At 42.4% G+C, this 11,767-nt stretch overlaps 2 protein-coding genes across 2 annotated transcripts in view; both read left to right on the plus strand.

Annotated features, from left to right (window-relative positions):
• Positions 1–11,767, plus strand: part of svilb (supervillin b) — a gene marked incomplete at its 5' end in the record, with an annotated part of 44,714 nt that overhangs the window by 30,230 nt on the left and 2,717 nt on the right. Inside the window, 13 exon segments of the mRNA XM_014013066.1 lie at positions 428–575; positions 651–796; positions 2,401–2,576; positions 2,670–2,817; positions 3,464–3,755; positions 3,859–4,010; positions 4,282–4,387; positions 4,592–4,799; positions 4,884–5,017; positions 6,475–6,630; positions 8,199–8,342; positions 8,796–8,917; positions 9,160–9,315. Coding sequence (XP_013868520.1) covers positions 428–575; positions 651–796; positions 2,401–2,576; positions 2,670–2,817; positions 3,464–3,755; positions 3,859–4,010; positions 4,282–4,387; positions 4,592–4,799; positions 4,884–5,017; positions 6,475–6,630; positions 8,199–8,342; positions 8,796–8,917; positions 9,160–9,315 — 2,088 coding nt within the window.
• The window catches only part of LOC106520810 (acyl-coenzyme A thioesterase 1), a gene marked incomplete at its 3' end in the record, with an annotated part of 21,091 nt that continues 11,368 nt past the window's right edge, over positions 2,045–11,767 (plus strand). Inside the window, 2 exon segments of the mRNA XM_014013067.1 lie at positions 2,045–2,055; positions 11,406–11,410.

The raw sequence follows: 11,767 nt of genomic DNA on the forward strand, positions 1-11,767 counted from the left end.
ACACACACACACACACACACACACACACACACACACACACACACACACACACACACACACACACTGTCTAATCAGTCCATCTGTGCTCCTAATAAAACCCATGCTTTGAGCCTCTTCCATTTTATTGAAACAAGAAATCGACCAATGAAATGACCATTTCCATACCTTCCCATGAWATTTACTTTTGATTTAACCAGAGGTATATAAAGTACGTTTACACACGTTTTAATAAATGAATTTACATAATCAAGTTATGTCAACTGGTTCCATTAAACTGAGTTGAAAATGAGGTGAACCAGCCGACATAATATTTTTGRTTGATATCTTCATCCCTTTGGGTGAGTGTGATTACATAACATCTCAGTGTCTTTATTATCRTTTCCTCTTGCTCTATAAACACTTACATGTTGTGATTTTCTGTGTGTAGGCCGTAGATTTAGCCACTTTCATCCAGACGAAAAAGGACATGGGTTGCAGGGCCAACCAGGTGCAGACCGTGGAGGAAGGGGTCAACTCTCAGGGGCATGATGCTCAGCAATTCTGGACCATCCTGAGTGGACAGATGACCTATCAATGTAAAAGCTGTGACTTTGAACTGTGTGTGTTTTGAAACATCTGGAGATGGATTTATCTTATTTATTTATCCATAGCTGCGGGTCCATCTGAAGAGGATGAGCGGTTTGAGAACAGTATTGTGGAAACCAACTGTATCTTCAGACTGGTGGACGATAAACTGGTTCCTGATGATGACGAGTGGGGGAAGATTCCTCGCACCTCCCTGYTAGCATCCAAGGAGGTGAGGGACCCTTTGTAGACTCGTTATTAACGCCAGAGCACAGCGCTCATGTGAATCGACAAAAAAAGTCTTTGGTGCTTTTTCAGCTCTGGTCAGAATTGATATAAAAAAAGGCTGTGCTCGAGTGGGAAGGCTAATTTTGGCAAGCAGCTTTCTGAGCTGTGAGAATAAGTGCAAAGCAAATAACCTTAAAACCACATTTTATTCATCCTTCTCATCAAGCAGACTYTGAAGCTGACAGGTGCACCAGCCTGACAATGAAAAAAAAAATACCATTAAATTTGTTGAATAATCAAAAATGATAAACATTTGTTTAAAAAATGRCCTTTTTTGGTTCTGTCTTTTTCGTTAAACCTAAAGTTAGTTCAGAGCAAGTGACATCCTGAATGAGGTCTTGTATCAAGCAGTTTTTTTTAAATCCACTAATTTAGGTGTCTGTCAGTCCGTTTTCTGCCGCTTATCTGGGGTTGGGTGTCGGGGGCAGCAGTAGAGAGACCCAGACTTCCCTCTCCCCAGCCACTTGGACCAACTCATCCGGGGGAATCCCAAGGCGTTCCCAGGCCAGCCGAGAAACATATTCCCTCCAGCGTGTCCTGAGTCTTCCTCGGGGCCTCCTCCCAGTGGGACGTGCCTGGAACACCTCACCAGGGAGGCGTCCAGGAGGCATCCTTACCAGATGCTCGAGCCATCTCAACTGGCTCCTCTCGACGTGGAGGAGCAGCAGCTCTACTCTGAGTCCCTCCTGGATGACTGAGCTTCTCACCCTATCTCTAAGGGAGAGCCCAGACACCCTGCGAAGGAAACTCATTTCAGCTGCTTGGATCTGTGATCTCGTTCTTTCGGTCACTACCCAAAGCTCGTGACCATAGATGAGGGTAGGAACGTAGACCGACTGGTAAACCGAGAGCTTCGCCTTCTGGCTCAGCTCCCACCTCACTACGACAGACCGGTACAACGCCCACTTCACTGCAGACGCTGCGCCAATCCGCCTGTCGATCTCCCGCTCCGTTCTTCGCTCATTCGTGAACAAGACCCATAGAACTCCTCCACTTGGGGCAGCGACCCGGAGAAGGCACCCTACTGTTTGCCGGCTCAAGACCATGGTCTCGGATTTGGAGGCACTGATTGCTCTAATTTAGGTGTAAGAAATTATTTTAAAAGCAAAGCAACAATTCATAAATGATACAAAAAGTTTAAATACTAAAAACAGAATTTGATAGTGAACATTTCCCAAACATKAGCACGAATAGATCTGCTCTGTGTTTCCGACTGGCCTTAATATGTTGCTTAGTAACTACAGGTGTCGTGATGAACACCTCCTACGTCCGTCTGAGTGCCGCTGCTGAAAACATGAGAAGAGTTCACGAGTGTTGAGGCTGGTGCCAAAATGTTTTACTGCAGCCACAAACATTTTCTGAACATTTATGATAAAAAGTTTCTTAGAAATGCTTTCATTTGCTTTACCTTTATGTGTTTCTGCACCCTCGCAGAATACATTTAATCAGGTCAGCAAACGTTGCAATGTAAACAGACGAGTCAGGTTTGTGTGGTGTTYATGAGAGCACGTCGTTTTGTTCAGCGCCTGTGTTGTCTGCCTGCTGCAGGTGTTGGTGTTTGACTTCGGCAGCGAGGTGTACGTGTGGCACGGTAAAGAGGTGACTCTAGCACAAAGGAAGGTGGCCTTTCAGCTCGCCAAGCACCTGTGGAATGGGACGTTTGACTACACCTGCTGCGACGTCAACCCGCTGGACCCGGGAGGCTGCAACGCACTCATACCCAGGTTTTTCTTTCATTCTTTCATGTTTGACGTCACAGCTTAAAACACTTAGAAAGCTTAATTTATTTTTTCTGTTTGCYGTGTTTCTGCTCACAGGAAAGGCCAGGGTCGTCCTGACTGGGCCATATTTGGCAGACTGACGGAGCACAATGAGACAATTTTGTTTAAGGAGAAGTTTATGGACTGGACTGAAGTGAAGTCGCCCACCTTGAAGGAAGCTGGAGAGATTATACCTGAACTGAAGGTAAAAATCTGGCAGATTTCAAGTATGGCACAGTATGAGAGCCTATAAGATTATAGCGCAACCTCCGGTTGCTACATCCTTGGTGCAGGAGGCTATATTTATTCATAAGCCATGATAGGCCGGTACCCCTAACTTAGCAGCTGGCCCCGGTAACTGAGAGGCCATCAATGGCAAATGAAAAGGAGACTATGCATTTGTGTCAGCATTGGAGAGGCTAGTGACTAGTATGGATAAGCTGGGGTTAGCATTGAAGAGGCTAGCGACTAGCATAGATAATCTGGGGTTAGCATTGAAGAGGCTAGCGACAAGCATGCCTAGGCTATAGTGACTCACTGGATTGCCAACTCCCTCCGCTGTCCAATGTCATGGATAGGCTTGTGTTAGCATTGATCCATGCTATTCGCTAGCTTCTATGAGATGCTAAATGAATAGTCTCCTTCTCATTTTCCAGCRTGGGCTTCTCAGTTATCGGGGCCAGCTGCTATCATTAATCAGATCAATAGATGGCTTAGGARTAGATATAGCCTCCTGCTACAAAGATATAGCAACTGCTAGTTGCTCAGTAGTCTTAATTTTGACCCTCATACCACGCCATATTTCAGATCTAAGAGCACATATTTCATTACATTTTGAATCCTACGTGCAGTCTTCGTCTCAGGAGGCTCCCAGACGTGAGTGTCGGCCTTACAATGCCTCGCTGATGCTGCCCGTCCTCCAGTCGCCCGTGTCCACCATTTTGGACGGGGTGAACGTCGGCCGTGGCCACGGCCCGGTGGAGACCGAGGACCACATGAGGCTCCAGGAGATCAGCACGGCGTCTGTGGACGTTTGGCACATCCTGGAGTTTGACTACAGCCGTCTGCCGCGGCAGAGCATCGGCCAGTTCCACGAGGGCGACGCCTACGTGGTCAAGTGGAAGTTCATGGTTAGCACTTCCGGTGCGTTCGAAGCCAAGCCCCGCTTAACTGTTCTCTGTGGGTTTTTCCTTTTTCAGTATAAATTACAGAACTCTGTAACTGGTGGCGCTGTCTTGTGTCTCAGTGGGCCGCAGGCAGAACCCCGAGGCGAGAAGTAGCGGGCCTGGGAAGGAGAAGTGCTGCTATTTCTTCTGGCAGGGCCGACACTCCACCGTCAGTGAGAAAGGAACATCAGCGCTGATGACCATGGAGCTGGACGAGGAGAGAGGCACTCAGGTACAACAGACAGATTTTTTTGTTTAATTCTGGGAAGTAATTTCCCTCATTTGCTATTAGATAAACATCTCGATTTAACGTTCAGTCTACGTTCCTATCCTCATCTATGGTCACAAGCTTTGGGTAGTGACCAAAAGAACAAAATCAAGGATACAAGCGGCCATAATGAGTTTCCTCCGCAGGGTGTCTGGGCYCTGCCTTAGAGATAGGGTGAGAACTGTCATGATTACAATGAAAGATGGTGTAATATATGATGATTCCTGTGTTTCAGGTCCAGGTGCAGCAGGGGAAAGAGCTGCCGTGTTTCCTGCAGTGCTTCAACGGGGGGATGATCATCCATGCGGGCAAGAGGGAGGAGGAGGAGGAGAACACTCAGAGTAAACATTTTCACACGAATCCCTGTTATTCTGCTCGTTCATTAGAGCTCAGAGYGACAGTTTTCTCTTCACAAGACATGTAATAGTCAATGTAAAGTGTTTAAATAAGAATAAGATTTTGTATATTCTGTACTGAAAAACCTAAATAAATCATATGACTGAAGACATTTTGACTTCCTGTTTGACCCTTGTGTCTGGTCTCAGGTGAGTGGCGTCTGTACTGCGTGCGGGGCGAGGTGCCGGCGGAGGGCCACCTGCTGGAGGTGGCRTGTCACTGCAGCAGCCTGCGCTCCCGAGCCTCCATGATCCTCCTCAACATCCACAAAGCTCTCATCTACCTGTGGAACGGCTGCAAGTCGCAGCTGCACACTCGCAGCGTGGGCAGCAYGGCCGCGCTGAAGATCAAAGAACTGTGAGGCGTTCTCGTTGAAGGAAGCGTCGAGCTGCTGAGGSGGATCCTGGATCTCTAACTTTGCGTGTTTCTTTCTGTTTTCAGGTGTCCCCTGGAGGCAGGCCTTCACAGCAGCAGCAAAGTGACCATCCACGAGTGCGACGAAGGAGTCGAGCCGCCGGGTTTCTGGGAGGCTCTCGGGAGGAAAGACAGGAAAGCTTATGACTGCATGCTGCAAGGTAGGCTTCACCTGGAATATATCTACAACCCTAATGCTGCGTTCACACCAAACGTGATTTCAGCATCAGGAGCAGCAGGTTTACATGCAAAGTCTATGGTGGACGCGCTTCAATCAGCGTYGGGAAGKGCTGCGGCGCCTCAAGCGCGATTAGAGCAGCGTGATTTGAAAGATTTGAACGATCTGAGCGTTCGACGTGCTTGATGCACAAATCGCTGAAGTTAGAAAATCTGAACTTTTGCAGCTCGTCGCGCCGCGTCAACCAATCAGAGAGACTCCACTGTGTGATGTAGGGACATATTTCCCGACGGGACAGTTTACTGAATGATGTCCACTAACCTGAAACAGATGGAGAGGAGCTCTTTAGCTGAAATCGAGTGCCTGCAGTCGGTGTCCTGACAAAGATATCCTCACCAATGCGTGGCAGCGGCTCATCAGACTGGACTCGGGACAAAAATAGTCCTGAAAGYGAGCTGTGAGCCTCTCCCGCAGCTCCTGGGTGATGAAACTCAGAATGTCTCTGAATTATCTGGTGAACTGTCCTGATGCATCTCAGTAATCCAGGTAAAAAATCAAAAAGAAAAAAACTGTATAGGTCTTCTGGACAGGTTCTTCTCTAATGAAACGTTTCGTCTCTCCTCCAGGAGACTTCTTCAGTCTGAGAGTTTCAGGCAAAATTCAGGCTTTTAAGCCCTGCCTCCATGTGACTGATACTCACATCACATGGCTATCGTTGACACCTAATTAACACCTATTGTTAACAGGGGGTGGAGTGATACTGGCAATGGCAGCGCTGTAGGAGGGGGACAACTGAAAACGGAGGCCTCCACCTCTGTTTAATGATGGACGGTCTTTCTTCACAAAAATGGCTTCTTTTACTCCTCTCTGGTGAATTAATTATGAATTAATTATTTGATGAGCGTGACATGCTCTTGCTCTCTGTAAATAAAGCAAAGCCACTTCCTCGTCCGACATTAAACAGAGCCCGACAGAGGAGGGAGGGGCGGGGAGGCTGTTGCCGTGCAGCGCTTCAAGAGCTGACCTGCGTCTGACCTCAAAGTGCACAAGCGTCCAACTTGAAGCGTTGGATGCGATTTTGAAGCTGAAATCGCGTTCGGTGTGAACGCAGCATAATACCAGAGSAGTTAAAACACGTTGTGTAAAACATAAATGATTCTTTGCAAATATTTTTCAACCTATATTCAATTGACTACACTACAAATACAAGATATTTTATATTCAAATGGATAAACTTTTTTTTTTTTTGCAAAAGCAAACATTGTGAGCTTCAGTCAAAAAGGAGCACTGCATTAAAAATCAAATGGAAACCACCAAGTGTCCTTTAGTCCGACAAGTCCAAATTGGACGTTGTGTCCTAACTTCATTGGAACTGGTGTTGCATTTGCACTTGTGTTTTCAACTAAACTGGTTAGAACCTCTCCTGCTTCATGTCATTAGATCCGGGTAAATTCAACTTCACTCCGCGGCTCTTCCTGCTGACCAGCTCATCTGGAGACTTTGTGGCAACAGAGTTCTTCCACCTGGCCAGAGCGCCAGATTTGGTCAGCTCTCTGCCTTTCCTGCAGGAAGATCTTTACAACGCTCCGCAGCCCGGTGAGGCCCGAACACAGACACCATCGCTTCTTTATTTCATGGTGKTTTTTTTTACAAACAACAAGAACATTGCTTTAGTTGTGAGCAAAACAACGCCCCTTGTATTTTGTTTAAATATGTTTATGCTAATCCTCTTTAAGTTTTGACACTGGTGCCAAAGAAAAAAAGTACAAATACTTTTTTACTGTACTTAAGTAAAATTTTTGGGTATCTACTGAGCCCACGAGGGGACATGGGGGATTTTTTTCTTTTTGCGTTCCCTCGCAAAAGTCCTTAAACACTGTTGTGCCTGCCGGTTTATTAACAAACTCACATGTTCACCATTAGCGAGTTAGCCTACAGCTTTAATTCAGCTTCAGAATGAATATATCACACAGCCACGCATGGAATTATGTCATATGCTGATATTTGAACACAGCGTGCAGCCACACRCATCAAAGTCAAATTCACGAACTTATGGTGACACATCCTGTTTTGGTAACCGGATATTTCAAAATAAAAGTCTGATTTAATTCAGCTCATATACAAATCAAACTTTTGCGTGGGAACGCAAAACAATATTGCGAGGTAACGCAAAGGTATTGCGTGGGAACGCAAAAGAAAAAAAATCCCCGTGTCCCCTCGCGTGCTCCGTAGGTATCTGTACTTTACTTGAGTAATTATTTTTCAGCCTACTTTTTTCTTCTACTCCTTCTATTTTCACACAATTATCTGTACTTTTTACTCCTTACATTTTTTAAAAATGCAAGAAGTAGAAAGTTGAAACTTTTATTTAATTTTTTCTTGTTTTCATTCCAGCTTGTTATTGTATAAAAATAAATACTATCCATATAAATTGTGCCTCCTATGTAGAGTAAATTTAATTGTGATTGAATGAGAAATATAAATATGTAAAATTCTGATACTGTATTAGTTTGTACACAAATTATGTCACACTCCAGCAGGACATAATCATTAAAAAAAATGAAGTATTTATATTTCATGAATTATCTTATTGTATTTAGCTGCAGCTCTAAGATAGATTTTCATTTTGGGGAAAAGGTTTGAACAGCCTTGATATATGTTTATAAACTGAAACAGCTGGACTAGTGCATCCTAAATTTAACATAAATTAATTATTTTAATACRATATAGTCATTTCTGCATCTTGTGGGGAGGTCACCTCCTCATAAATGTCGTTACAGAAAATCTAACTGCTCATTTTAAATCATTACTTTTAAGTAAAGTATTAAATACAAAAAATATCAGATACTTTAAGACTTTTACTCAAGTAATATACCTAAAGGAGACTTAAATTTTTTACCAAAGTAATTCTTTGTAAGATACTTGTACTTTTACTCAGGTATCACTATGTGGTACTTTATACCACACTGACTGTTGTGGGTTTTGGKTTACACCAAAACTGGGACTAAGAAAAACCCTTTTAGACAGATCAAACTTACCCCGTCAGCTGCTTCTTACCCTCACTGTTTATTTACCAACCTTCCAAAGTGAACAAGGTCAACACAGATAAAAGTCTAAACATTTCACTCTTTGTTGAGACTAAACYGTTTTTCTCTCCTCCAAAGCCTTGTTTCTGGTGGACAACTTCCACGAGGTGTACCTGTGGCAGGGCTGGTGGCCTCAAGACAGCGAGTCCACCGGGTCGGCTCGCATCCGCTGGGATGCCGACAGGAAGTGTGCCATGGAGACCGTGCTGCAGTACTGCAAGGGTGAGGGGGAGGCGGATCGGATCTGATAACTGCTGCTGCTACAGTCCACCCGTGTAGAAATAAAACACCAGAGAAAGGAAAAATAAATAAATAAATAAATAAATAAACGAGCACCTAGAAGGTTTGAAACTTGAGTTTGTTAATAAGAAAGCTAAAATTTTGTTGGTGTTTTACTTATTAAATATTATCATAATGTATGTGACTGAATTGTTTTGATTGACTAAAAATTAGATTTTTAAATTAAGATTATGTTTTTTTGATTTTCCCAAAAAATACCAGTGAATCCTAATGCATTTGTCTTTGCTTGAAGTCCCTTTTTTTTTTTTAGCGTTTTAGAGCATATTAATGGGAAATGAGGGGTCAAAGCTTTATTGAAATTATACATTTGGCAGATAAATGTAACGGTTAACTTTGGTTCTCTTTTAAAATGTTGACTTTTTATTTTTCCCGCAGAGAAAAACGAGAAGAAACCACAGAAGTCATATTTAATCCACGCCGGTCTGGAGCCGCTCACCTTCACCAACATGTTCCCCTGCTGGGAGCACCGAGAGGACGTGGCTGAAATCACAGAGAAAGTCAGTTAAAGCAACTTTTATCTGCGGACAGTATACAGTTTTATCCTTAGTTGTCTATTCCTTATTTAGCACTCTATTGTCAGGGGTAAATGAGAGCTAGACTCTTTTTTTTTTTGCAAAGGGTGGCGCCTGGGGTGGCCAATCAGGTGCCAGGGTTGGCGCTTGGCACCCCGGCCACCCCTCTGGCTCCGCCCTTGTTCACCCTATTTCATGTTGACACTATTTGTGTGCTGTGGCTGCAGGAGGCGGAGGTGTGTAACCAGATCATCCTGGTGGAGGACGTGTTGGCCCGACTCTGTCAGAACACCTACCCTCTGGCTGAGCTTCAGGCCCGGCCGCTCCCCGAGGGGGTGGACCCGCTCCGCCTGGAGATCTACCTGTCCGACCAGGACTTTGAGGTTCGTTAACAAAGGGAACCACTTCACCCAAAAACTAATTACTTATTAGATTTATTTGTACCCAAGCAGAATAAACAAATCATGTTTCTCTACAGTGGCCAGGAGAGATTTTAAAAGTGAACGAAGTTGTTAGAAATAAAATCTAATTAAAGTGACTAAAAGTGCATAAAGTTTAGTTTTTTGTTTACTAATTCTTGTAGCTTGCTAAAGATATTTAATTGACTCAATTTAAAAATAAGAGTTTAGCTGTTGATCTTTTAAAAAATCATCATGTACAGAAAGTAGAGTTGTGTAAATTGAGAGCTTAGTTTTTATGATTTCARCTGAAACTTCATTATAATAAAAAGAGAAAAACAAACGGACTGATTTAAAACAACTGCAAGACCAGGGTTTAGTTTGCATCTTGTCAACACAATCTGTAATAATTAGAGAAATGATATTTTCTGTGAAGTGTAAAAGAAAAACAGAACAGAAGCTAAAATAAGCTATACACACGCTAAAACAGTGGCAAGAAATGGTAAAACAGGTGCTAAAGATGAAATTTGCAAAACGGTAGCTAATATTACCAAAACAAATGCCAAAATAAGCAAACCGGTAAATTTAGTAACACAGATTAAAAAAAGACAAAATCAGCTAAACTAAAAGCTAAAGGCTGTAAAATAGTAGCTAAAATACGCAAGTAGTAAAAACTGGAAGTAGCTAAATGGTAGCTAAAAGCAAAATGGAGCTAAAACAAATGCCAAAATAAGCTAAACCATTGTTAAAATTAGCAAAATAGATTTTAGTGCTAAAATCAACAAGATTGTAGCTAAAATACGGGAGTACCAAAAGAGTAGCAAAAGCCTTAAAGTAATACAACTGGAATTAAAGCTGGAATTAGCTAAATGGTAGCTAAAGGCTAAAGGTTTACAGCTAAAACAAATGCTAAAATAAGCAAAACACAGAATTTAACCCTAAAATCAATCAGACTGTAGCTAAAAGCTAAAAGTAGTACAGGCAAATTGATAACTCAAAGCTAAAATTAGCAAAATTGTAGCTAAAATTAGCATGGAAGTAGCTCATGAAGGAAGCAGATTTAAAAGAGAGCAATAAAATTAGTGAAAGAACTGCAGTTTTTCAATGTTAAATGTGATTTTAAATAAAATTTAATATTTTGAAATGCGTAGAAAAAGAAAGACGTAGATTTGAGCCACACAAACTGTAAACAGCTAAACAACTGAGACACAAAATGACCGTTTTTAGATGTGATCTAGATTATTGTTAAATCKCTCTGACTCAACCAAACTCTCACTTCACAGACTGAGTTGTAGGTGGACGGAGGTAAGAAGAGATCATGTGATTCTTCAGAAATGGGGATTTGTTTTTTCTGCATGTCGGCACTCTTCCYGTTCTCTTCATAGATTTAAAGAAAACAAACTCTCCTGATTCTTGTGTTTGAAAAGCTGCGCTCGGCTGCACAAATACATCTGAGAGGACCGTCCTGATCCTAACGCTGTTAGATGGTCATTTATTTCTGCTTCACTTCCTGTAAACTGAGTTTCTCCACAGTATGTAAATACAAAACGACACATGAACCAAACTAAAAACCTCATCTCTACAAGGACCTACACTCACACCTGTTTCTGTGCACGCWGGGCAGCCCATTCAAATATCAATCAATAGACTTGTTTTTCCAGTTTTCCTGACACAGTTCGTCTCCAACCCAACCTATATTTGATCAAACCTGTGACCCACCAGCTGAATTACCAAAACAGCTAAAAATAATTGTGAAACTGTTWTTCCTCCTGGTAGGTTTGTGTTTTCAAATACAGAAATCAGACGCAATCTGTGATATGCTGAGATTTATTTGTGCAGCTGTAGCTCATCTCTCACTTCTCAGCACCTCTGCAGTTCTTCTTTTTACRCAAACACTGTTTCTACCTGAGATTCTTTCCTCTCCGATTAAAATACAAATAAATAAAAAAGCATGTTAGTGATTCACCTTCAGTGCACCACAGTCTGACTCACTATCTGTATGTGGAGCACGAAACAAAGGCATGAAAACACTGATGGTTTGYTGACGTGTTGCTTTTCTGCAGTGTCCCACAAAGCACTAAATATCATGATGTGTGTGTGTTCGTACACTGGAGCTCAGGTACACAACCAACCTGCACCAACCTCACAACACACCATCACAAAAATAACAAATATAACACAACACACCATCACAAAAATAACTAATATAACACAACACACCATCACAAAAATAACTAATATAACACAACACACCATCACAAAAATAACTAATATAACACAACACACCATCACAAAAATAACTAATATAACACAACACACCATCACAAAAATAACTAATATAACACAACACACCATCACAAAAATAACTAATATAACACAACACACCATCACAAAAATAACTAATATAACACAACACACCATCACAAAAATAACTAAT

Source organism: Austrofundulus limnaeus, unplaced genomic scaffold (assembly GCF_001266775.1).
Source record: "Austrofundulus limnaeus strain Quisiro unplaced genomic scaffold, Austrofundulus_limnaeus-1.0 Scaffold97, whole genome shotgun sequence".
Lineage (NCBI taxonomy): Eukaryota > Metazoa > Chordata > Actinopteri > Cyprinodontiformes > Rivulidae > Austrofundulus > Austrofundulus limnaeus.